The sequence below is a fragment of the Camelina sativa genome, chromosome 6, assembly GCF_030686135.1.
Source record: "Camelina sativa cultivar CO46 ecotype springtype chromosome 6, ASM3068613v1".
Lineage (NCBI taxonomy): Eukaryota > Viridiplantae > Streptophyta > Magnoliopsida > Brassicales > Brassicaceae > Camelina > Camelina sativa.
The window spans coordinates 27,208,236-27,235,196 of record NC_141885.1 but is presented as its reverse complement, the minus strand read 5'-3'; the positions used below and the strand labels follow the sequence as shown (position 1 = coordinate 27,235,196).

At 35.6% G+C, this 26,961-nt stretch overlaps 2 protein-coding genes and 1 pseudogene across 5 annotated transcripts; 2 read left to right on the top strand and 1 right to left on the bottom strand.

Moving 5' to 3' along the window:
- Window positions 1-187: 187 nt before the first annotated feature.
- LOC104793452 (uncharacterized) lies at window positions 188-3,867 on the top strand. Its single transcript, XM_010519806.2, has 9 exons — window positions 188-411; window positions 954-1,016; window positions 1,243-1,369; window positions 1,530-1,785; window positions 1,931-2,059; window positions 2,167-2,216; window positions 2,309-2,406; window positions 2,495-2,782; window positions 3,171-3,867. Exons 1-9 carry the CDS (start codon window positions 376-378, stop codon window positions 3,642-3,644), a joined length of 1,521 nt encoding a protein of 506 aa, XP_010518108.1. The 5' UTR covers window positions 188-375; the 3' UTR covers window positions 3,645-3,867.
- A 3-nt stretch (window positions 3,868-3,870) lies between these two features.
- On the top strand, window positions 3,871-10,425 carry LOC104793451 (E3 ubiquitin-protein ligase BRE1-like 1). Of its 3 annotated transcripts, none has more exons than XM_010519805.3 (19): window positions 3,871-4,542; window positions 4,973-5,134; window positions 5,290-5,368; window positions 5,478-5,705; window positions 5,780-5,941; window positions 6,360-6,553; window positions 6,632-6,715; window positions 6,843-6,962; window positions 7,060-7,246; window positions 7,336-7,496; window positions 7,608-7,679; window positions 7,921-7,997; window positions 8,358-8,552; window positions 8,697-8,769; window positions 8,862-8,948; window positions 9,173-9,310; window positions 9,384-9,586; window positions 9,672-9,837; window positions 9,978-10,425. In XM_010519805.3, the coding sequence occupies exons 1-19, from the start codon at window positions 4,426-4,428 to the stop codon at window positions 10,107-10,109; spliced, it is 2,637 nt and encodes an 878-aa protein (XP_010518107.2). In that variant the 5' UTR covers window positions 3,871-4,425; the 3' UTR covers window positions 10,110-10,425. The 3 variants fall into 3 exon arrangements, 1 of the variants encoding a protein (XP_010518107.2); XR_015560040.1 differs by having other exon boundaries at window positions 3,976-4,542; window positions 8,845-8,948; XR_015560041.1 differs by having other exon boundaries at window positions 3,994-4,542; window positions 7,340-7,496.
- A 10,386-nt stretch (window positions 10,426-20,811) lies between these two features.
- LOC104793450 (ethylene-responsive transcription factor ERF034 pseudogene) lies at window positions 20,812-21,904 on the bottom strand (annotated as a pseudogene). The gene has a single exon (XR_015560039.1). The product of XR_015560039.1 is annotated as an ethylene-responsive transcription factor ERF034 pseudogene (transcript).
- Between the last annotated feature and the right edge of the window lie 5,057 nt (window positions 21,905-26,961).

Sequence of the window (26,961 nt, the reverse complement as noted above, 5' to 3'; positions counted from 1 at the left end):
AGGTACTACTACCGCCGATCTCACTGATGTTTGATCTCGTGGAAAACACTGTTTTAGTGGAGTATTTGAGTTGTTTTTACACTGTACATTATTTGCTTTTGGTTGTGGATGTAATACGATGTCGGTTTGATGTTGTAAGGCCTATCTTAGGCCCATTAAATCAGCCCATATGTAATAACTATATTAGTATATCTTATTAATCTTGATCTCTGAGCCAATGTACACCTGTCGCGTCAACACTGCTCCTGGTTCCACGTTGGTCGTTAAAATTAAATTGAAATCGCGTTTTAATTATTTGTTCGACAGGTTTCTTTTCCCCGCGGCTAAGGAGATGATCCGAATCGTTGAAGGTGGCTTGCCGTCGTCGTTGTGCGTATGTTTTGTTTTGATCCCACATTCCTAAAGCTCCAGGTACCTTTTCATGCTTCCTCAATTCTGATAAATTACTTGATTCTTCTTCCTGAATCTGTTCTTCGCAAACTCGTCGGCGATTTTTTGGATCCGGTCATCAAATTCGTTGTTTATTTGTAACCGGTGTAAAAAATTAGGGTTTGGCGTCCATACGTAGAGCTTTTTGTGTGTTTCACTTGCATGTTTCTCAATTTTCTAAGGTTGCTTCCCAAACAATCACTTGCTGGTTTTCATTTTTTTTTTTCACGTGTTCTTAGTCCTTTGATGATTTCGTCTAAATCTGGTGTTTTATATCTTATCTTCGTTTAATCAGGTTTAATTCGCTGCTTGTTTTTTTTTTTTGCTTTTCGTTTATAGAGAAACATGTAGGGCTGATTTCGAAGTTTAGGAAATTTTATTTTGAAATTGATTGTTTGGAAAAGCAATCAGAGCCTCAGAGGCTTTACTTCCTTGTAATTCTTCTTCAATAGTTGTTTAATCCTTTCATTGGCAGGAACATATTTGTGGCTTTGATTTGATTATATGTTTGTTTATATTGTTAGAAATTGATCAGAATGGGAGAAGCTGGTGAATCCAGGGACGGAGAATCTGCCACGCCTCTAGTTGTAAGTGTTGTGCCCGATGACTTCCTTTATACTTCCTTTATACCTATAGTTGCTTTATGCTCATCTTAATGTGATTCTTTTTTTGGGGTCTACTTTACGTTTTCTTGGTAATAAGGTTTTTTTATTGACAGAAACACTTAAGTTGATTCAGATGAGAAGATTAGTAATGTTTGGTTTTGTATGCATGAGAATGCTATTCTAATATCAGTAATTTTTCCGAGGACAGGGTGGTGAAACTGGGGACAATGCGGTTGCACCACAAGTGTTTAATTCTTTACCAGCTCTCAATGAAGCTGCTTCGTATATAACCCAAGCAACGTCTTACTTGGGCAGCTGTTTTTCTGACTATTCAGGTACTCTTTCTTTCCATCGGTTGATGTTTTACTCGGCATGCCATTATGGTAAAGTAAATGCTTAGCATATAGATATTTTATGGCTTTAGGATCTCGTTTTGTTACCATTACATAATTCAGGCTTTTGCTTAGACTCTGTTCTTCCATTGTTTTTCTTCAGTAGAATATGGTGGTAAGGATTCGTGTAATTCCATTTCCCACCCCCATGAGTTGATACGATCAACATCAGAAGTTGACGGAAATTCTCCAGTAAGTGTATGCATTTCTCCTGGTGAAAGGTGTTCTACTTCGTCAGAAGCATCTACATCTGCTGCCAACAGCCCATCTAGGGAATCTACAGTCTCTCTGCCGCAGGCAACAAGTGCAATTGTGACAACGAATCGGTTTGACTTAAATGGAGTTTCGATGTTCCAAGGGTATGCACAAATTCTACATACTAAGAGAAATGAAAAATGTTAATACCTATGAATATGTGAAGCTTAAACAATACTTTAATCTTTGTACACTACTTCTTGTCAAGTTTTCAGCTTTTGGGTGATTGATATATTTTCTTCCAATCAGGCTCATTGAGCGGGCACGAAGGACTGTCCGCGGCTCAGCAGATGACATAGGATGGTTACAGCGTGACCCAGAGATGCCTCCTGTTGAAGATGGAACTGATAGGTTCAATAAAATTCTTGATGACATCGGGTATGGATTGTTTGTTGTTGCATGTTTCATGTACTTGGGCATTTTAAGATGCTGTTAAACTTCCTGTTTTTACTGAATTTCTGAGTTGATCTGTTTTTATATTCCAGGCATGGTGTACACAGGCTTCCAAATACAGTTGTTTACTTATTGGTTCCAGGTAGCAATTCTGATTCATTGCTGCCAGCCACTTAGACTACATTACTCTATATTGTAGGACTCACAGAGTTTGTTGGAAATAAAAAATTTCAGGTCTTTTCAGCAATCATGGACCTCTATACTTTGTGGATACGAAAACAAAATTCTCAAAGATGGGTTTGGCCTGTCATATTGCGAAGATTCACAGCGAGGTGATCATAATTCATAACTAATTCAACTTAATTACAGTTACGTTTGGTGTATAGCATACTAATATATGGAAAAATTGTTATATATCAGTCGTCAGTTGAGAAAAATGCAAGAGAGATAAAGGAATACATAGAGGAACTCTGTTGGGGATCTAATAAACGGGTTCTACTTCTTGGACATAGCAAAGGAGGCATAGATGCAGCTGCTGCTTTATCACTATATTGGCCTGAACTAAAAGATAAGGTCGCTGGGTTGGTATTGGCGCAGAGTCCATATGGTGGAAGTCCAATAGCTACAGATATCCTCCGTGAAGGACAATTAGGTGATTATGTCAATTTGAGAAAGATGATGGAGATTCTGATCTCCAAAGTCATAAAGGTTTGCAAACAAGTCTCTTCGTGATCTAACATAGTCGTTTCAGTTGCATAATATCGGCTTCTTGTGATTCCCTGGTAAAATCCGTAGGTTAGGTGGAGCCGAATATAGGGGTGAGAAACTAGGGATAAACTTAAAAATAGCACTTAGATCATATACTAGCAGTACCCTGCGATTTATTTTTGGTTGTATATATGACCAAAACATTTATATCGAAAACTTCATTTCTAACGGATAGACTCAAAAGGTATATAAGTAAGTCTGTGTGAACATATTAGTGACGGTTGCAATAAATTATCTAAATAGTAGATATCATTTGGATATTTCACATAAACTTATATTGTTACATTCCTGTTGATCTTTCTGATGAATTCCTTGGATCAATGTGAAGGGTGACATTCAAGCTTTGGAAGATTTAACCTACGAGAGAAGAAAAGAGTTCTTGAAGAATCATCCGCTTCCGCGAGAACTTCCAACAGTTTCATTCCGCACTGAAGCTAGCATTAGCCCAGCGGTTCTAGCCACTTTATCACACGTCGCACACGCTGAACTTCCTCTCACAAACCAAGCCGCAAAACTCCCAGTGGTGATGCCGCTTGGTGCTGCAATGGCTGCTTGCGCTCAGCTGCTTCAAGTCAGATACGGTGAAAAGAGTGATGGACTGGTGACTTGCTGCGATGCAGAGGTTCCTGGTTCTGTGGTAGTTAGACCCAAACGTAAGCTAGACCATGCCTGGATGGTCTACTCTTCCTTGAACGAGGTTCCTTTAGAAGCTGATGCTGCTCAAGTTTGCGAAGCTCTTTTGACTTTGCTTGTCCAAGTTGAAGAAGAAAAGCAACGTAAACTCTCGACGAAGATTGATTGATAAAAGAACTCCTATTAACAAAAATTTGTGTTCTTTCTACTTTTGACTTTAAATTGTTTTATTTGTGTACTGTATTTTTCGTTTTATTTTCTTTTCGTACGAATACAAACCATAGACTTTTTGTATCTCTTACGTTTTTTTCTTCTTCTTTTACCTTTGTATGATTTGATTTAATTGTTAAAACATTGTGAAGTTATATATAATAGGAAAATTTGTATATTCACTCAACGAACTAAGATCGTACGGCTCGGATGGTTCGAGATTCTATGGACGGCCGATGCGTTATATATCTTGTAAGCGGCATATTAATTTATTTCCGAAATTACCCTCCAGATGTTCACGAAATTACGCCATCGTACTCGAATTAACTTCAACTCTTTCTGTCTCTCTCACTCTTGTTTTATTTTTCTCTGAGTGCTGTGTGTTCGGGAGAGAGTGCTTTGGGTGGGACTTAACCGTTTGTGACATCATCTTACGAGGATCAAACCCGGTCTCTGTGTGTTTTAGATAGGATTAGAGAGTGTGGTCGAATTGGAAAACCGGTGAGATTAGGGTTTCTTTTGTAATTCCGGGTGGGGGAAGCTGCGGGAGCAATTGAATTACCTCGGTTGAAGCAATCACGTAGCTTAGATCGTTTTAGGGTTTTCTCATTGGGTGAGAGTTTCGATTTTTTTCTGGAGTTTTGATTAGACTTGTTTTTGTATCCGAGCTTCCTCAACTCAATCTGATGATGATGTGAGAGAAGCTTAATCCTGTTGGCGATTCTAGGGTTTTTTTTTGAATGGCGAGCGCAGGTGAGCCGGACCGTAAAAGGCGTCACTTTAGCTCGATATCACCCACAGAAGCGGCAGCCGCCGTGAAGAAACAGCCTTTCTTTTGGCCCTCCTCCGAAGACAAGGTATTTTCTCTTCATCCCCCTTCCGCTTGTGCATGCCCCTTTACATCTATGTCCCTCTGTTCTCTAACTTATCCAATCAAATTAGATTTCTAGCTATCAGATTCATATGCTGTTTTAGCATTGAATGTCTTTGTCCTAGTTGTTGCTGTTTTATGAATTTGATTTTAACTTCATTGTCGTCTGATTTTATAATTGCTATGAAGATATTAACCCTGAGTTTACTCGATACATATGTTGTCGATCTAATCAATTCTTTAACTTTCCAACCCCTTAGACCATGACTCGAATTTGGTAGTCTGTAACGAATTTATGGATTTGTAAAGCAATATATATGCTGTTTTGCTATTTCAGTTGAACTTATCACTGTTGCCGGTTTGTAATAGAGAGATTCTGGCTCTCACTTAAGGGGTTTTGTTTTCGTTTGATACAGCTTGATACTGCCGTTCTCCAGTTCCAGAATCTGAAGCTGTCTCAAAAATTAGAGGCTCAGCAGGCCGAGTGTTCTATTCTTGAAGATAAGCTTTCTCAGGTCAAGGAAAAACAACTACCATACGGTTCCAGTTTGAAGACTGTCCATAAGTCTTGGGAAAAGGTAACATTGAATTTGCTTTAAACCTCTCTCCTCCTACCCGCCATGCCATTAAAAGACTATAATAATACTAAAAGAAGTAAGAAGAAGTGATTACCAAATTCAGTTGCTATTCTGGTCTTTTTTTCGAAGAGATCTAATTAGTGCTTTTGTAGCAGCTTACAGCTGCAGTGGAATCATGCTCCGTTCGTGTGAGTGATTCAAGCAGCGGAGCTCATAGGTTTGTAAACAAGGAGGGTATGAACAGCTTTGCCCACCTCTTATTCGTTCTGTTAGTGCTAAGCTCTAGCTAAAATTTGGTTTTATATGTTACAAATATGACTTACAACTTAAATTTGTTTCACAGATGGGTCGTCTCTGGCCGTGAAAGACGATTTCATCAACCGACTACTCGAAACTGGTGCGACTGAGAGCTCCTCATCTAATATCTGCTCGAATGGGATGGAAGAAAATAAAGTGAATACGTCAAGCCAGTTGACGCAAACCTTGTATAACCTAGTAGCCGTGACTAATGATTTGAGGTGTCTGAAGGATGAATTATATCCCTCAGCTCTCAGAACTGGTCTTGATAAAGGTATGCATGCGTCTACTACAAGCTGACAAGCTTGTATTAACCCAGGTCTGATATGAAATTGCCTTCTTTTATAGATTTGTGCGGACAGCTAGCGATGAATGAATTGGAACCAGAAATTAAAAGTGTCAGGGTGGATCTAGATGATGTGCTTGTGAAGTTCAGATCACTTTCTAGAGAATTGCAGACTCATCGTGATGCTGATGCTAAAGTCAGAGTAGACCTCAAACGAATTAGAGGTAGCTACTTTGTCTCTTCTCATTTGAATATTTACTATTACTACTACTTGATAGAGCCAGCTGTTAACAAGATATGTAGTTGTCTTCTTGTAGAAGATATACTCATAGTGAACTAATTATACAAACCCTTCTGAGACATAACTTTCTTATCTTTATTTTATACCATTTGGGATACCCATGTTAATATATTTCGATACATTCTAGTAGATTAAAAGAGCTGGTAATTCTTTGAAATTGACATACATATACAAAAGCGAAGCATCTTTAATTCTGGAAATTAATTACCTATATATACCTTAAGAACTAGTCAGTAGGCAGATCAGAGATTCAAACAGAGTTGAATTAGTTTGCATGCCCACTTATTGCTTTTTTGCCGGCTTTATGAACTGACATTATCTTTTATTTGATCTTATCGAAGGGGAGCTAGAGAATGAGGTCGTGGAGCTTCAACAGTGTAATGGTGACTTGTCAGCATTGAGAGCAGAAAGGGATGCAACAGCGGGGGCGTTTTTCCCAGTGTTGAGCCTTGGAAATAAGCTTGCTACCAGCGATAGGGAAAGGGATAAACAAAGGGATCTGCAAGACATGGAAACAGTTCTGAAGGAGTTAACGGTAAATTTGCTTTTCTGGTTTTGTGTTTTCATTGGTAATGCTTTGAATTTTGGTTTGATAAAAGGCTGGATTTTGTAGGTCCTGGCTTCAGGCAGGCTACAAGAGCTAAAAGATCTTCATCAGGAGAGGACAAAAATGCTTGAAAAAATGAGTAATTTACAGGTCAGTCTATGATCCAGTTGCGGTATTTACTTATACTAGTTTATTTCTGCAAGAGTTTTGATGTATGAAAACTTGTGGAATTTAGCTTCCTCCTATTGCTAAAACTGATATAAGAGTTTTCTAACAGAACAAGTCAAAGTCTGTGAGGTGCATCTCATCTTCTCAAGCCTGCCTTTCTTTGAAAGACCAGCTTGAAAAATCCAAAGCAGCAGTTTTCCAGTCTATGGCTTTACTTGAGAAACTGCAGGTTATATCTGGATTACTATTTTCGTTTTTGAACCTATCTTCATAATATTTATGTTGTATATTTGGTTGTGAAGCTTTCCTCCATTCGAAAATTTCAGGTTGAAAAAGATAGTATAGTCTGGAGGGAAAGGGAGATGAATGTAAAAAATGAACTAGTTGATGTTTCTAGAAGGACTTCTGCTGTTACTGATTCTAAAATGGCCACTTTAGATGTGGAGATACAGAAACAACTGGATGAAAAAAATCGAATCAAGACTAGGCTGGGAAATATAACAAGAGAGCGAGGTCACACATTGATTACTTTGACTTACAATTATGTGTGTAACACCCGCCCCTGTTTCACATGGAGTCTGATTAAGTGATTTATGTGTCAGGTAGAAAAGAAATCTTTGCAGATATGAAGGCATTAATATCTTCATTCCCAGAAGAGATGAGTTCCATGCGAAGTCAGTTAGACAATTATAAAGAGACTGCTGGAGGTATTCATTCTCTGCGGGCTGATGTCCAGTCCCTCTCTGGGGTTCTATGTAGAAAGGTGGGCAACAATTTTGATCAGTGTTTTGACCCAAAAATATGCTGAACAGTGAATGATGTATGCTGTTACAGTTTATGTTTTTCTTACTTAATAAGCCTAATTGGTGAACAGACAAGAGAATGTGAAGCATTGCATTTGAGATCAGCTGATTATGCTTCTCAGCTAGGTGACCTGAATGCTACGGTATGATGCATTATATTTACCTTTTTCAGTATACTGCCCATCTCTTATGTGTTGACGGTATTGATATCGGTTATCGTTATCTGCATTATGTCAACCTTGTTTTAAAATATATTTCTTGGATAAAGAATTGCAAAAAGACAATTAGCAAAGTAAAATTTGTTAAATTTTGTTGTAGTTTTTGGTTGGCAAAGAGGCAGTTGTTATGTTCTTTACTTCCAAGTAATATGAGTCTGTCATGCAGGTTCGTGATTTGAAGAACAGTCATGAGGAGTTGAAGTTGTTTCTGGAGATGTATAAACGTGAGTCCACCGATCCGAGGTAAGCTCAACTATATGTAACAAATCCAGTGGTCGCTATCCACGATTTTAATTATTAGAGAAAAGTTTTCTTACCTTCCCCTACGTTGTGGCCATATATGTAGTATAATAGTGTTATCAATCTTGCCTTTAGACCGAACTATCCAATCTTGCTGAAAATTTGCTGCTAACTTTTCTTGCGTTCTGGAAACTTATGTTCACTTTGCTAGTTTATTCTTCACAAATATTTTACACTTCCATCAGATGAAATTCTCTTTTGGTTGTTAGTATATTTTTATATTCGTATCTTGGCTGAACACACGTTATTGTTATGCGCTTGGTGCATTGCCCTAAGTATCACTGGGATATTATGCTGTGGCAGGGACATAGCTGAAGCTAAGGAACGGGAGTATAGGGCTTGGGCTCATGTTCAAAGTGTAAAATCCTCCCTTGATGAGCAAAATTTGGAGTTGCGGGTTAAGGCAGCAAATGAAGCGGAGGCAGTTTCCCAACAAATGTTGGCTGCTGCCGAAGATGAGATTGCTGATTTAAGGCAGAAAATGGATGATTGTAAACGGTAAATAATTCAAACTCGTTTCATGCACTCTCCTCTGCTATGTAGAAGACACTGCATATTCATCGAAATCTTTCTGCGGATTGTTCTTCGATAGGAATTCTTTGAGACTGTTTTCTTGACAGGGATAGGTCTTGTTTGTTTCAGGGATGTCGCAAAGCATTCTGATATCTTGAAGTCTAAACATGAAGAACATGGAACATACCTTTCTGAAATACAGGTTTGCGTATGAAATTTCTTGTTTCTTTGTTTATAACATATTTTAAAAACCTTGATGTTGGGTATCGATTTACAGTAACTATCTTCTTTTAGGCAATTGGAAGTGCCTACGAAGACATTGTACCACAAAACCAACAGCTTTTGATTCAAGTTACAGAGAGAGATGACTATAACATCAAGGTGTTTATTCCAAACTCTTCTTGTTCCTCTAAACTTTACACTTACACGTATATCTACTAGTGTTACAATAAGTTGGAGATTGATGGATTGTGTTAATGGCCTGGGCCAATTTCTGTTGTTATATACCTTATATGTTATGCAAGAATATCATGAAATAAGGATGGTTTGTTACTTGGATCCGACTATGAGATGTAATTTTTTATGCTCGTCCATTGTTGTTTCAGCTTTTCTTGGAAGGCATAACTTCAAGGCAGATGCAAGATATGCTGCTTATTGATAAATATATTATGGATAAGGATATACAGCAAGGCAGTGCATCTGCTAGTTTCTTATCCAAGAAATCCTCAAGAATTGAAGATCAGGTATACCTGTGTATACACAAATTGTAAGACCCCTTATTATGAGACTTTGACATGAAGGTGCCTTTTCTTGCAGTTGAGGTTCTGCACAGATCAGTTTCAGAAACTAGCGGAAGATAGATATCAAAAGTCTGTTACTCATGAAAATCTGCAAAAGAAACGTGCAGACGTTGGGAATGGCTTGGAACAAGCTAGGTCAAGGCTGGAGGAGTCACATTCTAAAGTTGAGCAAAGCCGGGTGGATTATGGGGCATTGGAGCTGGAACTTGAAATTGAAAGGTAAATCAAGTGTTCCCTCCCACTTGTCCGTTATAAAACAGTTGTTGGTGATGAGCAGCTTATTATTATCTTCTGCATATGTCAGGTTTAATAAAAGAAGGATAGAGGAGGAAATGGAAATCGCCAAAAAGAAAGTTTCTCGTCTTCGATCTCTCATAGAAGGATCATCGGCCATTCAAAAGCTCCGACAAGAACTCAGTGAATTCAAAGAAATTCTTAAGTGTAAGGCCTGCAACGATCGCCCAAAAGAGGTAAGGGGACTCACTACTCTCCATTGTTTAGATTTCAGCAAGATGCTTAAATCATGATGTTACTGATTTTTTTATTTGAATCTTGAATCAAAACTGCGTGTGTTCTGATTGGTTTTGGTATTTTGTTCTCAAAAAACTAGGTGGTGATCACGAAATGCTACCACTTGTTTTGCAACCCATGTGTGCAAAAGCTCACAGGAACTCGACAGAAAAAGTGTCCGACATGCTCAGCCAGTTTTGGACCGAATGATATTAAACCTATCTACATCTGACTGAACCGAAACGCTGTGAGCATAGATGTATGACGATACTGTGAAACCACAGGGACTTCTTTTCATATAGATAAAACATTAGATCTCTCTGTAATTATTACTCTCGTTTTTGTACTGGGAAAGATCATGAAGAATAATGGGATATGGCAAATCAGTGTTTTTGAAGATAACATTGTGGGATTTTGATCATGTGATAGAGAAATAGGTAAGAATCTTAACACTCTTTTAGGGTTTATGTCTTATCCTTCCATTTTTGTTTGTAATTGGGAATATGGTTTCCGCAATTGATTTTTAAATAATCTTTTTTTTTCTTCCTCTTAGTTGTATTATCCAATCGTGTGTTATGTTCTACGATTCTCAATTTAGATATCATGATGTGGCAAAAATCTTGGCTGTTCATTCGTACAATTTGGGATGAATCTATAGATCAACAACTGATACAAACTGTTGAAAACATATAGTGTGAAGTGTGTAGGAAGCGCCCGCATACTCTAGTGATCGACTACTCTACATTTATACAAAAGAAAAAGACTTGATTCATTGTCGATTTTATATATAAGAAAAACGACTACACAAAACTCTTACTAAGAAAAAAAGACTATTAAGAGCATCATAAATACTTTAAATTTTTTGAACCAACACTTAATTTGGAATGGTATTTTGCTTTTCACTGTTTTTTTTTCTTTTCATATTGTCTGAAGACATGATCATTGGTATTGCCGCACATGTTCTTTTTCTCTTTTCCTTCCTTTAAAAAAATGGCTGAGAGGTGAAAGAGTTAATTTATTTGAAACAGATGCTCTTAATTATTTTCTTCTTATTATTCTACTACTGCTTTCACTTTCAGTTTGGTCTTTCTAATTGCTTGCTTTTTCTTTTTTAAGCCACTTTATTCCCAAAGATAAAGATCACATGTTTTAGCTCCGTTCTGGTTCTATCTCTCGATCTATATATACATACATATGTGTATCACTAATCAGATTTTAAAAAGTCTTAAGTGCTGAAAGGTAGAAATATATGGTTGCGTCACGAACAAGATAATTAATTATAGCAATATAAAGACAGAAAAAAAAAAACGTTTTCATACAAGGGAAGTCCCGATTAGATAACAATGTATAAGAAAAATAAAGGAGTTATTGTTGTAAAAATAAGAGACAAGATTGTGTTCTCTTCTTCTTATTGATTCAATCGAATAGAGGTTACATATATATATTAGTGACAAACCCTAAGTACAAAACCAACTAGGAAATAGATAATAAGTAATGGACCTTCGGTCATGGGCCATAATCTCTAGGACGCACATGGACCGGTATGGGTTGTGTATGGGCCGGTTATGGATATCCACATCCAGTGTTTTACAACACTCCCCTTTGGATGACATAACCGTGCAAGTGCAAGGAAGGATCTCGGCAATGCGCTTGGGGGTGCTGCCTCATTAAAACCTTACTAGGAAAACCCATTGGGACAAAACCACGGTGAAGGAAAAAGAGTACAACACGCATTACTCCTCCTATTCCAATCATCCCTAGAAGTCCTTAAGTCTCTGCATTCCAATCTGGTGCGTGAGCTTCTTGAATGTTGATGTCGGTAATGACTTTGTGAAGAGATCGGCTGAATTATCGCATGATTGAACTTGTACCACTTGAACTTCTCCAGCCTTTTGTAACTCGTGTGTGAAGAAGAACTTGGGTAAAATGTGCTTCGTCTGATCTCCCTTGATGTAGCCTTCCTTAAGCTGTGCGATGCAGGCCGTATTGTCTTCATAGAGACCCGTAGGCTCCTTATCGTCGGCCATGCCACAATCTGATCGGATGTGTTGAGCCATTGACCTCAACCACACACATTCACGGCTGGCTTCATGCATTGCTAAGATTTCGGCATGATTAGATGATGTAGCTGCAATGGTCTGCTTCATAGAACGCCACGAAATAGTTGTACCACCGTGTGTGAACACATAGCCGGTTTGTGACCTAACATTGTGCGGATCCGATAGATAACTTGCATCAGCAAAACCAACTAAACCTTCTTTGTTATGGTTAGTATAATATAAACCCAAATCTAACGTTCCTTGTAGGTAACGTAATATATGTTTAATACTGTCCCAGTGCCTTTGGGTTGGACAAGAGCTAAACCTAGCTAGGAGGTTCACGACAAAAAAAATGTCTGGTCTATTGTGGCTAGCCAAGAACATTAACGCTCCTATAGCACTGAGATATGGCACTTCCGGACCGAGAACTTCTTCATCGGCCTTCTTCGGACCAAATGGATCTTTATCCAAATCAAGGCTCCTCACAACCATCGGGCTAGTCAATGGGTGAGCTTGGTCCATATTAAACCTCTTGAGTACCTTTTCAGTATATGTCATTTGATGCACAAGGATTCCATCATTTATGTACTCAAGCTGCAATCCCAAACAGAATCTTGTCTTGCCTAGGTCTTTCATCTCGAATTCTTTCTTTAGATATTCGACTGTTTGGGTGATTTCCCCAGAGGTTCCTAGGACATTCAAATCATCCACATATACTGCTATTATGACAAACCCTTTGTTTGCAAACTTCTTTATAAATATACATGGACTGATGGGATCATTCTTATAGCCCTCTTTGGCTAGGTACTCACTTAACCTATTGTACCACATTCGCCCACTTTGTTTCAGTCCATAAAGGGATTTGTTTAGCCTTATGCAGTATTATTCTCGAGAACCGCTCTTATCTTTGAGCTCAATACCCTCTGGTAATCTCATATATATCTCATTATCCAGTAGACCATATAAGTATGCGGTTACAACATCCATTAACCGCCAATCCAGCTTTTCTCTTATAGCCAGACTTATTAGATACCTAAAAGTCGTTGCATCCATCACAGGGGAGTAAGTCTCCTCATTATCTATTCCTGGTCTTTGAGAGAATCCTTGTGCCACAAGCCGTGCCTTATATCTGACGATTTCATTATTCTCATTTCTCTTCTTTACAAAGACCCACTTATGTCCAACTGGCTTTATATCGAATGGTGTCCTTAAGATCGGACCAAACACATTCCTCTTCTTTAAAGAGTTTAACTCCACGTCAATGGCTTCTTTCCATTTTAACCAATCTTTACTTTGAGTGCACTCTAATATAGACGTGGGTTCATGATCCTCATTTATCTCAAGTGCTACCTTATATGCAAATATTTCATCAATGTCGACATCTTTACAGTTCCATTGTATTCCAAACATGATATAATTAATTGAGATCTCATTATTATCAATACCTTCAGGACCTTGAGGTTCAGCGTCCCAAACCTCATTCGGTGCTTTAGGATTTGCCGCGGCCATGTTTGTTATTTCCTTAACCTCGGTTTGATTTGTACTTTTCTTAGATTTCCGAGGGTTCTTATCTTTGGAACCTAATGGCCTACCTCGTTTCAAACAGGTCTTAGACTCTATAGCAACTTGCTTATTGTGTTCCTTCTGAACATCAATACGTACTGGTGTATTACAAGCTGGTATGTACGATTTAGTTACTCTCTTTGGGCCAGCAAAGGAACCTGGCAATTGTATAGCTAGCTTTTGCAAATGTATAATCTTTTGGACCTCTGCATCACAGGCTAGAGTCTGAGGATCTAGCAAATTCAAGGATGTTTGATTCCAAGTTATTTTTTTAACCAGCTTGTTATTCTCTCCACCTAACATAGGAAATTCGGATTCAGCAAACTGACAATCCGCGTATCTGGCCTTAAATAAATCACCCGTAGTTGGCTCAAGATACTTAATAATGTGGGAGAATCATATCCAACATATATTCCCATCCTCCTTTGAGGTCCCATCTTATTTCTCTGTGGTGGAGCAATCGGTACATAAACGGCACACCCGAATGTTTTGAGATGGGATATGTCTGACTCATGACCCGTTAATAGTTGGGATGGTGAATACTTATGTTCACTAGATGGCATGATGCGTACTAATTCAGCTGCTTGTAATACTGCGTGTCCCCAAGCCGACACAGGGAGCTTCGACCTCATAAGCAATGGTCGAGCAATCAATTGAATACGTTTAATGAAGGATTCAGCTAATCCGTTTTGTGTATGGACATGTGCCACAGGATGTTCCACACTTACCCATGGACATACAGTATTCATTAAACGTTTGGGATGTAAATTCACCAGCATTATCTAGACGTTTAGTCTTAAGTGGAAAATCTGGATAGTGGGCTCTTAGCCGTATTATCTGGACCAACAATCTAGCAAACGCAAGGTTTCTAGTTGACAATAGACAAACATGCGACCGTCTGGTCGATGCATCGATTAGAACCATAAAGTATCTAAACGTCCCACATGGTGGGTGTATTGGTCCACATATATCTCCTTGTATCATTTCCAGAAAATGCAAAGTTTTTTTATTTACTTTTGCTGGTGATGGTCTTATAATAAGTTTCCCTTGTGCACATACTACACACGTGAGATGTTTAGGGATAACTTTCCTCTCCTTAAGAGTGTGCCCATTTGAATTCATTATAAGTTTACGCATCATGTTAGAACCCGGATGGCCAAGCCGGTCATGCCATAAAGTGAACTGTTCATTGAAAATCTTGTTAATTGCCAAGTTAACCTCTATCATATTAATCTTAGCATGGTAAATACCAGTGGCTAGTGCAGGTATAGTCTCTAGGACTTTCTTATGTCCTTGGGTGATTTCTGTAATTTCTAGAAACTCTTTGTCTCCTTCACCCTTTGTCTCAACATGGAAACCATTCAAACGAATGTCCTTAAAGCTCAATAAACTTTTCCTTGAGTTGGGTGAATACAAGGCATCACATATTTCAAGATGTGTGCTGTTAGGTAGCAAAATATTAGCCTGGCCGTAGCCTTCTATTAGGCTTGCTATACCCGCAATTGTACTAACATTTGCACTTTTCATAATGAGATTAATAAAATATCTCTTATTTTTCAAAATTGTGTGGCTGGATCCACTGTCCACCACAAGTATGTTCTTGTCCTCAGCCATTTCTATTATAGACAAAAATTTATGTTTTAAACTTTAAAGTAATAAAACAAGCAAATATATTGAAAAAAATAAATAATTTGAATTTAAACCAAAATAATTATCCAAAATAATAATCCAATCAAATGCAAAACATAAAACCACAAAATTAAATTAAAACAACATTTGAGTTTAATTATTCTCTCCTAAACAATCGGAGGTTTCATACTCTAGTTGGTCATCATTCTCATAGTCGAAATCCCCTTCACCATCGAGATGAACCAAGTTAGCTTCCGGATTTTTCTTTAGACTTTCTTGATAGAGATCAACAAGGTGCTTAGGAGTTCTGCATGTCTTAAGCCAGTGGTTCTCCATACCACATCTATGGCAAGTAGATTTGGTCTTAAATTGTGGTTTAAATTGTCCACGGCCCCTTCCCCGATTACGGCCGAAGCCGAATCGGTTTCCACAGCCAGGACCACCACGTCCTTAATAGGTCCCACGACCAGGATCACCACGGCCACGGCCATACTTGTCCCTATGGACATAGTTGGACTCTTTAGTCTCTTTCGGCTCTTTAGGCTCTTGAGAGTTTTTCTTTGCCAAATCAACCTTATGAGCTTCTGGTAGTGGAGCAGTACCAGGAGGTCTCAATGCACTATTCATCATCAATAGCTCATTGTTCTGCTCAGCAAGCACCAAACAAGAGATGAGGTCCGCATATGTCTTAAACCCCTTTTCACGATACTGTTGTTGAAGCAGTATGTTATTGGAGTGAAAGGTAGAGAATGTCTTCTCTAGCAGATCCTTCTCCGTAACCTCAGTACCACACAACCTTAAAATCGACACTATCTTAAATAGTGCTGAATTATTCTCGTCCACGGATTTAAAATCCTGGATCCTTAGGGTTTTCCAATCAAATTGAGCCTTTGGTAGGAGCACCGTATTTTGGTGTCCATATCTGCTTTTCAGCTATGTCCAAAGGTCAAGAGGATCTTCAATGGTGAGGTACTGTCCCTTGAGACTCTCAGCAAGGTGGTGGCGTATATGCATAATCGCCTTATACTTGTTCTTCTCAGAACATTCAACATCTTCCTCAATGCACTCACATAAATCCTTTGATTTCAGATGGATCTTAGTATCCAAAGCCCATCGTAAGTAGTTGTCTCCCGAAACATTAAGAGCAACATAGGAGAGGTTGTTGAGCTTTGTCATCTGCATAATACAGAACAAAACATCTGATAGTTAGCATGCAGTGTTTGAGACCGAACCATGCAATCAACATTAGGACATGCGGTATTTGAGACCGAACCATGCCATCAACCATTAGGTCATGCGGTATTTGAGACCGATCCATGCCTTAATTTTACACTCAAATTTTGTGGCTTATGTATGCATGCAAAGACAACAAACCTATATAGATACTAGCATGCAAAGATTTATTTTTTCTTAAATAATTTTGAGTTTTAGTAATTTTCCTTTTACTAGATTGGATTTCCTTTTCTTAACATTGGATAACAACAAAGTTTTTAGGAAATATTTCTTAAATAAGATCATAATTATAATTAATTTAGAAGTTATCCAAATTTATTATCTGCAAATACTTAATAATTTTCGATTTTAATTTCTTAGCTTTTAGGGTTTGAATTTCTCAAACACCTAAATCGGATTTAATCCTTAGAACAATTAGTTTAAATTTTATTCTATGAATTTCGGATTTGATAGTTTAGTTCTAGGGTTCTTATGCAACAAACAATCAATTCAAACAACCCTAAATTTTTAATCTTAAGCAATTTGAATTTTAGGTTTTAGTTCTAAGGTTTTATGCAATGAAATTCTCAAACAATCAAACAATCATGATCGGATTTTAGTAATAGTATAAACAGTTCAATTGCAATCAATCTAAACAACCTACAACAACCGATTTTAAAGTTTTAAGTTATAGGGTTTAGGATTTTCGAAACTTATGAACTTGTTTGTTTGATTTTGTACTTGTAGGTTTATAGTTCCAATAGATTTAAGGATCAAGTTCGAGAGGTTTGATTTTATTTACCTTCCACCGATTTGGGGTTGAACGGATTTGAACCGGGAGCTAAAGACCTCGGTTGTACCTTGAGCTGATCCACGAACCTCGGCCTAGATAGGAGGAAGAAATCACTAACAGGAGCTGCTTCATGAACAGGAACAGATCTCCGAACACTCCTTTGATCACGAACAGGAACTAGCCGCGAACACCGATGAAACTGATCGCCAGACTTGGACGAACAAGGAATAAAAGCGGCAGCGGTTTTAGGGTTTTTAGGTTAAGGGTTCTTCTCAGCTGGCTTTAGAGCTTCGTACTGATAACGTGTTGTAAAAGTAAGAGACAAGATTGTGTTCTCTTCTTCTTATTGATTCAATCGAATAGAGGTTACATATATATAGTAGTGACAAACTCTAAGTATAAAACCAACTAGAAAATAGATAACAAGTAATGGGCCTTCGACCATGGGCCATAATCTCTAAAACGCACATGGACCGGTATGGACTATGCATGGATCGGTTATGGATATCCACGTCCAGTGTTTTACAACGGTTATGTTCTTTTATTTTGTATGTGTTTATAATATGCTTTTCTTGTTTGTGTTAAAAAAAGTCTGAAGATAAAAAGTAAAACAAATTCTTAATAATACGTGTATATACATGAACAAAGTAGGAATGTAAGTCTGAGGATAATTAATTCGTATTTCAAATGTAAATGTGATTTTCCACACGTATAGAAAATATATTAGGATTTCCATTAGATATTATGAGCAAGGCTCGATATATTTGATTCTTAGTCCATAAATTATACTAGTAATTAAAAACAGAAAACATTGTTTAAGCCAACATATATTTTTTACAATATGTTTTCGAAACATATATGTAAATTATATACATTAGAGTTTTTTTAAATGTAAAAGTGTAATAAGAGTAAGAAAATAAGCTTAAATCAACAAGAATGAAAATAAGGTTACAGAAAATAAGTGAGTGAGAGAGAGAGAGAGACTGTCAACCTGCATTTCTCTTTTTAAAGCATTTTATTGACGAAAGAGGAAAACAATCATACACTTAGTATCTAATGACTTTTCCCTAAAGCACTTCATTTTCTTTAATCTTATTGTCGACTCCAAATTTACATTGATATCACCATTACCAAGGTTATTCACGAGACAAGATCTGTTTCAGATCAAATAATTGTAAATAAGTTTGCGTTCTATTTTCTTCAATTACTTAATTATTAATCAACGGGAATTAAGCTGATCCTAGACCCCGTCTTTTTCTTTTAATAATCATTAATTGGGTATATCTTGTCACTATAATCTAAATTAACAATTCAGAGACTCGAACTAGTTTATACATTCCAGATCATTTGCTTTCTCTTGGTACATAGGGTTCTCATTATCTTTCACAAATAGATGATATTAGTAGTTTAACACATAAATAGTAGTAAAAAAAACGAAACAGAAATAATAGAGTAGTCGTAGCGTCCAATAATACGGAACCATAATATATAGTGGCAGATATATAAATATATTGGACTTAACTAATTAATAGTCTGTACACATAGTTAGGTTTGCATGCCACAAGATGCCAAACAACAAATTCACCCTCTTGTAATTTGTCAGTCAGAGTATCGTCCAAACGATCCAGGTACATACGTATATATACATATCTCTTTCTTTATTTATATATAAGGAAGTATTCTACATATATACTGTCACTTCTATAATTTTTATTGTCGCCATTTGACATATTGTATCTTACAGAACTGGACTTAATATTCGTCGATTCTATAATATTTGTATATACGTGAGGTAAGAAACGTTTACTAGCTTCAGTTTTTTGCTCTGACTGCGTATATAATTTAATACATTATATATGCTTTATGCCTTTAGATATATAACCCAAGTCTTTTACATATAAATATATAATCCAATAACAATCAGAAATATCCAAACAAGAGACACAAATGGTAGATTAGGAATTGTGGAAGTTCGTTACCTAACGTGTGTGTATATATAGAAGTACACAATATATATAATAATTCATAGGCTGCTATAGAATGGAGAGTACTTAATTAAATACTCCCTCATTTTATTTTGTAAATTGATTTTTTAAAGTTATTCACTCATAGTATTAAATAACATTTGATGTTAACTTTTTCTAATCAATTACACGACAAAACCACACCTCATTAAAAAATTTGTTATTATTTTTATACAATTCAAACCTTAAAATCATGAGAGAGTATGCATGTGTTGTAATTGTCTACATAGAAGTATAGAGCATATAAACATTCAAACCTTAAAATCATGAGAAAAATAGAAAATTAACCCAACATTTAATTATTATTACTATGTATTGAGATAATGATCATAGTGAGCTCACTTGTACACCCACTACGTTTCTATTTAATGACCTGTCTCCAACTATCCCTATGTCTCACCAAATCAGTATATATATATATATATATACATGTATATTCGAATATTATTACGATTGTCAAGGGGCAATTATAAATTTAACCTTACTTCACATTCGATATGAAAGGACGAATTCTAATATTTCCCACTAAATCAAAAATATAAGACTTAATCCGAATTTGACTGTGGACGATGAATCTATTTCTGAAAAACCATGTATAACGACGAGGTTGATGTGGAGTTTGTTTTTTTTGTTTAGTAATTAACTTACTTACGTATGAGGAAATCGTTTCGTGTAGTGGGGTTTCACTTATTTTTTGCCATTTACTGTTATATGTTATGACAAAAAAGTATTGTCAAATAAAAAAATATTTTATATATAACAAAAGTTATTGTCACTCTCAAATCTAAGGGTCCAATATGTTTGGGAATCAATAACAATAACAGTCTTAAATTGCCTCATATATAGTGGTGAACAAAGTAAGGTGTTGGCCAAAAGCAATCACCTTATTACAGTTTATATTCTTTCACTTTTGACAAATATTAAAGAAGTGGACAAACAAACAAAGTAAAAACACTATAAAATAAAAATATTAATGAAAATGTAAAAATCTTATATAGAAAAGATGTAAGACATCATCACCATGTGACTCATGTTATTTTCCAACACCTAGAATAGTTTTTTTTTTAATAATTAAATAATTCATCAAAAGTTTATCTTCTTGACTGTCAATTTTCACAATCATCATCTCATCAAAACCTCATACACTACATATATGACATATTAATCCGAAAAGAAAAAGTTAGTTATAAAAACTAGCTAGGCCAAGAACGTGGATTACGTGTTACTGCGTTAATCATTAATGAAACCCTTGTCAAATATGCATGTTAAATGTTGTTGGTAATAAGTGAACAATATAATGTATATATTTGATAATAAGTGAAAAAAACTTACTAAAGTAAATGTATAATTTGTTGTGATGATGCTTAAGAAGTTACTAAAGGACTGCATCTTCATGTATTTTGTGAAACCAAGTATAATAACGAAATTATAACTCAAATGTATGGATGATAAACTTTTAAATGATATACAACAAATTTCCAAATTCTAGCTATTACTATAATATTTTGACCGAGTGTTAAAGAAACAATTGGGTTTTATTACAATTTTTTGTTCTTTTGGTTCATTTTTCGTAAACTTAATTATAGTAATATTCTGCAACTTCTTAACATGCTCTCTCGTCACATTTATATTACACAAACACACTTTTTTTTCTAGAAAATCAAAACGTACCCGTTTCTTTACAAAAAAAATCAATATCACTCAAGCTGGAAAATGAAAAATCAAACTTAAATAGAGAAATTGAAGAAGATGGTGAACTAATCAAAGTGTTAGCGATGGAGCCTCTCGAAAAGGGTAATTTATTTAGTCATTCAGACAGAAAAAACGGCTCTTCAAGCCGAAACCCAGCATCGGCTCCACAGAGTTGCCACGTGGACGAGTAATAACAAAACGTTTCGTTTCGTATCATCATCTCATTCTCATCGGTAAACAAATCCGGCAAATCAAACAGCTTCTCTTCGTCATTGTCTTTGTCCGTACACGACGTCGTCGAAGCACAAGAAGCTTCCAAAGACTCTTGACTTTGTGTGGTGGTGCTTGTGTCCGAAGAAATCACCGTCGCGGCTCGACTCGGCTCGGCTTCAGCTAATTCAGCTACTTCCTCCACATCGTTGACCGGATCTTGCCAATTGACGGCGGCTAGAGAGGCGGCGGCTTGAATGTCTTTAGGAGAATTTGTGACTGGACGAGGAAGCTCGCCGGATAGCTCGGGAAAATTGAGGTAAGCCGTTGTACCTTTAATGGCTAAAGCGGCTACGTCGTGAGCTCGAGCTGCCATCTCAGCCGTTGGATAAGTGCCGAGCCAGATTCTTGATTTCTTCCTCGGCTCTCTAATCTCCGACACCCATTTCCCCCAACTCCTCATCCGTACTCCTCTATACGTCGGATGCTTATCTCCGCCGTTGATCTTTCGCTTTTTTCCTCCTCCTCCTCCTCCTCCGGTTTGATCATCGTCTTCAACCGAGGCTAATATTGATCTTCGAGATGCTTTTCTTGTGGAGTTGTCTTCCTCATGGTGAGGGAAGTTAGATGATGATGATGATGAAGAAGAAGATGATGTTGTAGGTGAAGAGGACAATGAGGCGGTGGCTGAGACGGTGGAGATAAAGGTTACTTGAGAAACACTACTACTCTTCTCTATGTTGATTTGTCTTTCCATTGTAATGAGAGCTTTAGAGAGATGGATGGTTGCACAAAAATAGATGTGAAGTGGGCTGTATTAATATTCTCCTCCACAATCTCTTTTTTTTTTTTTTTGGCTTTTCTATATAATAACGAAAAAGGAAGAAAAATAAATACGTATAAATTAAATGTTATTTTTTCAGTATAATAAATAAATCGAAGGAGGCAGTATGGATTGGGGTCCATGGAACAAAAAAGATATTATTGAGATTCACAGTTTTAGCGAACCAGTTTTGTTCCATGTGAAAATTAATATATGCGACATGGTTTTATTTATTATGTGTTTTTCAAAACAAATTATAATGTATTTTTTTATTAGAAACAAAGGAACAAAAATTTAATTCGCATGGCAGTCATTGAATAATTATTTTTATTTTTAAAAATTCACGTCGTCTAATGTGGCCCGACCCTCGTGCATGTGCGTCACCTCTCAACACATGAATTTCCCATCTTCCACTTTTATTTCGTCCAAACAAAATTGTGGTTAGTGTCACGTCGTCATATATTGAAAATTTAGGACCTATTCTTTTCTATTTCTCGTAGACTTTTATTTTTTTTCGCAAATATGTTTGATTGGTAAAATTAAGAAATAGAGTACGATGGCAAAGACTCGGATGCAACCCCCCGTACAAAAATGTTGTTTCGAATATATATATATATATTTAATTCATATACTATCACTTAAATGAATTATGTTATTTTGTGATTAATGTAAAATTTGATTGAGCTGTAACTAATACTTTTTCTCGTGCTCAAATTTAGAAGCACATTATACAAAAACAACTCTTACTCGATGGATCGACATAACTATATATACTCCAAATAAAAACTTATTTTGTGCGGTACGTAGTAGGTCTTGAGTATATGAAAGACTTGTTAGGTCTTTTTTAAGAGTATTTTAAGAACGTACTTTTTTCCGAGTTAATAATCCTAAAAATACGACTTACGTACGATAGTAATTAATTTATGTCCGAATAATCCAATTTTATGTCTGCCAGTGCCCGAGGTATTTGATTACACGTGCCGATAATAAGTAGAGTACGATTAGTAAAATCAACACAAGATTCATACCTCCTTGACCAAGGCATTAAGCCATCTCTTTCAATTAGTTTTCAGAATTAAATGTCATTAAGCTTTTTGGTTCCTTCTCGAGAGGAAATAAAAAGGCATGGAGGCATAATTGAGATGGCTGTCCACGTCATAAGATTTTTAATTAATACGAATGGGTCGAGGGTATTAAATTCTGATTAAATATAATACGTACACGTACCATATCAAATTTATGTGAACATATATGTATGGAACTATATATAGATTTATGTTGGAGTATATTAATGTAACACTGTTAGTACGTCATATTCGATTCGGCGCCATCATAATTTAATTACGAAACCACTTTATTTTCATATTTATTATATATGGTCATTGGCCACCACAATTAATAGAAAACACTCTCTTCAATTTGTTAACTAAAAAAGTTCCCCAGCTGTGATTATACAAGAATCATTGAACAATGAACGACATTATTCACACGTAGATGTATACAGTACGTATACATATACACATGCAGACATAGATAGATTCTCTACTATGTATGTACTCATAGTTATGATATACATGGAGCTAGTAGCTTAGTACTGTCCACTTCAGGAAAGTGTGGCTATTGTTTATTTAGAATCTTTTCAGTTGATTGAGGAATATTGACCCCATTAGCTCACACTAATCTGCAGGTTCTCATCATTTGTTCTATTTATATAGTCCAATTTTATTTTATTATATACTACATTATTATACATCCGATCCTTCGTTATTATAAATTGACATTACGGTGTGCGATAGCTGCGATGATGGTACGTAGTAGTAAAATCATGAAATGATGAAAATTGTACATGTTGAATAGCGTTTTTATATTGTAGGTACATAATATATAGTAGTAGAAGAATAATGAAAGTGAAAATAATGACAATAGTACTGCAGGTGAATAACGTCAAAATATTAGTTCTAGTTAGAAATTGACACAAGTTTGATTGTTGTAAAAAAAACCAGAATTTTTATATTCGATCAATGATTTATGTTAATATATATTCGCGCGTATTTGATCCTAGCATTTTGGGCATTAGCTGGAAATTTCAACACGAAGACCGACTTTTATATCGTATATAGACGATTCGTACTGTTGAATGTTGATAACGTACGAGTGTGTATTTTATTTTTCCGTAAGAGATTAATTGGTAAGAAACAATTTAGGAATTCAAAGTATCGCTCAGTATAAACTGAAATATTAAGACTTATATACATATAGACTACAGTGGGTGTATGTTTAAATAAATTAGGAAATTCGGTATATTTCTATATATATAGTGTGAAAATAAACAATGGTAGGTTTGTAGGGTTGAAATAATTTAGGAAATGTTGTAAATTTCTATATATATAGTTTGGAAATATACGACGGTAGGTTTGGAAAAAAAACATAATGTTAGCTGTGATTGAGCTTGATAGATTAAAAGAAAAAAAAAAAAAAAAAAAACTAGTTTTCTACGCACATACAATTGTAAGTTGTAAATTTGTAATTATGCAGATAGATACAAAATAAAAGTCTAAAACTATAAAGAAACGGCGAGCAGAGGTTGTGGGAAAATCTGCGAGCAAAATACGATGATTGACGCGAGATTTGATAATTTTTTAGTATAAGTCAATGGGCACACATGGATGGCGCACATGTCACTCATTTTTAATTTGTACAAAATTAAAATATCAAAATTTACTTATGAGTTTTCAACAAAGAAAAAAAAAACATTTTGTTAAAAGGAAAATGCGCTCATCCACTAAATAACATTTACCATTGGGAGCCTTGACTCTTGAGAATCAACATGCAAGTATGCAACCAAATCATGTAGTAAAGAAAGTTCCAATTAAATTGTCGCCCTCTGGTTGATATTTGATAATTAATAAAGTGATCAACAGTGGAGGTCAGATCTCAAACCAGGTATGGGTACGTGTTTTATTTATAGAAACCTTTTAAGATACTGACAGTCACATTTGATAAAAGGTAAATTTTTCTGAATGTAACCACACGGTAAGGGAAAAAAGTGGTCCTAGATCGTCAATCTAAATGCATTATATTTCGTCAATAAAAATGATTTGTATATTCTTTTTCATATATTGAAACTATATACATATTTGATTGTAAATATTATAGCAACGTACACATATATTAAAGTACGAATATGTGCATATAATGCATCGCTACGTATCAAAGGGGTAAGGGGGAGGGGTTCAGAAACTTAAATATGATGTTCCCTCTCACTCTTTTGTTCATTCATTCTCTGTTTCCCTCAAAAAGAGGTAACCATTCTAATACTAAAAATAAAGTAAAAATAAGTTGGAGTTTGTTTTCATTAGACGATGGAGAAGAGTCATGATGAGAGACTTATTGCTTTTCTCGTCAATCCAGCTAGTATTTATTTTATTTTTAAAAATTAAAGATTACTAGTAGTATTTAGATTGTAATAAACATTCCGTGTGCAAGTACGTAGTTTACTTTCCCCTTGAGTGAGGAACTCACGTAGTAGAGTTCATTTAGAAACAGAAAAAAATTATAAACTCTTTGTCTACATTGAATTATACGATATTTTCTAAATATAAATGTCTTGTTTTGTATTTCACAGCTCAATATATTGCTATATAAAGTGGAAATCAACCCAAAAAAAAGTTAAACTATTTTAGGAATATTTCCAAGAATTATTTTTGCAAAAGCCATGTTACTTGCGTAACTTGACGATGACAAAGCTTTGTCAGCTAAAAACAGGATTGTAATCCAAGGAAATGTTTTTTCTTTGTATTTTCCACTGAAATCATAAACGTATCTATCTATCACAGTCTTTCTTGGTAATTGTGGAAGTTCGTTGAGTGGTAACATCCCCTTTGGGCCACACCAGTTCAGATCTTCCAAATCTTGCTTTTGGTCCGACTGAATATCATTATACTTAATTACTTATATTAATAACAACACGGCTATAATAATTAATATATTAAAACGCATTATAATTTCAAAGCCTTTATGAAAACATGTACTGAAATTTTCTCTTCGTGTTATATATAATATAACAAAGGACTCCTTGTTTCCAAAAGCTTTTTTTTTTCTTTTGCATTCATATGCGTTTACATGTGTGACGAAATCACATTTTCTGTTAACATTAAAACAAAATCACAATTATGAAATAAATCAATAAAACATTTTTCCTTTACTATAATTACAAAAATACAAATGTAAACGACTTTAATGATCATAAGTGAATGATAAGGAAGCCATATATAAGTGATAAATCTAAGACTAAGCGACATCAAACTTAATAATAAAAGCCATGAAACTTTCTATATTGAATTGCAACCCATAACAATAATACTAATAACGTTGGTACTCTACATCAATATTTCCGAATATAAAGATAAAGAGTTTTTACGAAAAAACGGAGACGATAGACCTTTCGTGAACACCTTTTCTCATGGTTAAAAGTTAAAACTAAATTACGACTTAATTTATAAAAAAAAAAAAAAATCCAATCATTCAAGGGAAAAGGTATATTATATAGAGGAAGAATTACAAAACTAAGAGAGAAACAGATCTACATCACATCATTTGTATATCTATTAGTGGGTGCCCTACGAATTGTCTGTCTCCATAATTTTATTTGTCATATTAAATTGTATCATTAAAGAGACAAAATTTGATAATGATCTACTTTTCTTCTCTCCTATTTTTCAACCCACGAATAATTCTTGAAGTTTCTGCTTCTTTATTTACTTTTCATTAATATATTTCCATCTTTATTTTGGATTATATGCTCGCTCTTGTAACTTTCTCGTTCTTTTCTCACATGAAAATTAATATTTATAGTCAGTGAAAATTAAATATTGTAAATAGCCAATGATGTGTCATTCCATACGGTCATGAGAATCTTGTAGGTCTAAGTCTTGGTAAGTTGATATTTTTGTCAACAAAACTAATCCAACAACCGCTAACTCTTTAATATTTCATTGGATTCGAAACCGTAAATTAACAATTAACATCGTTAGTATCATCACCTGACGAAATAATTATTTGCTTATGATTGGAACGAATAAAAGAAGCGCCGAAATTGT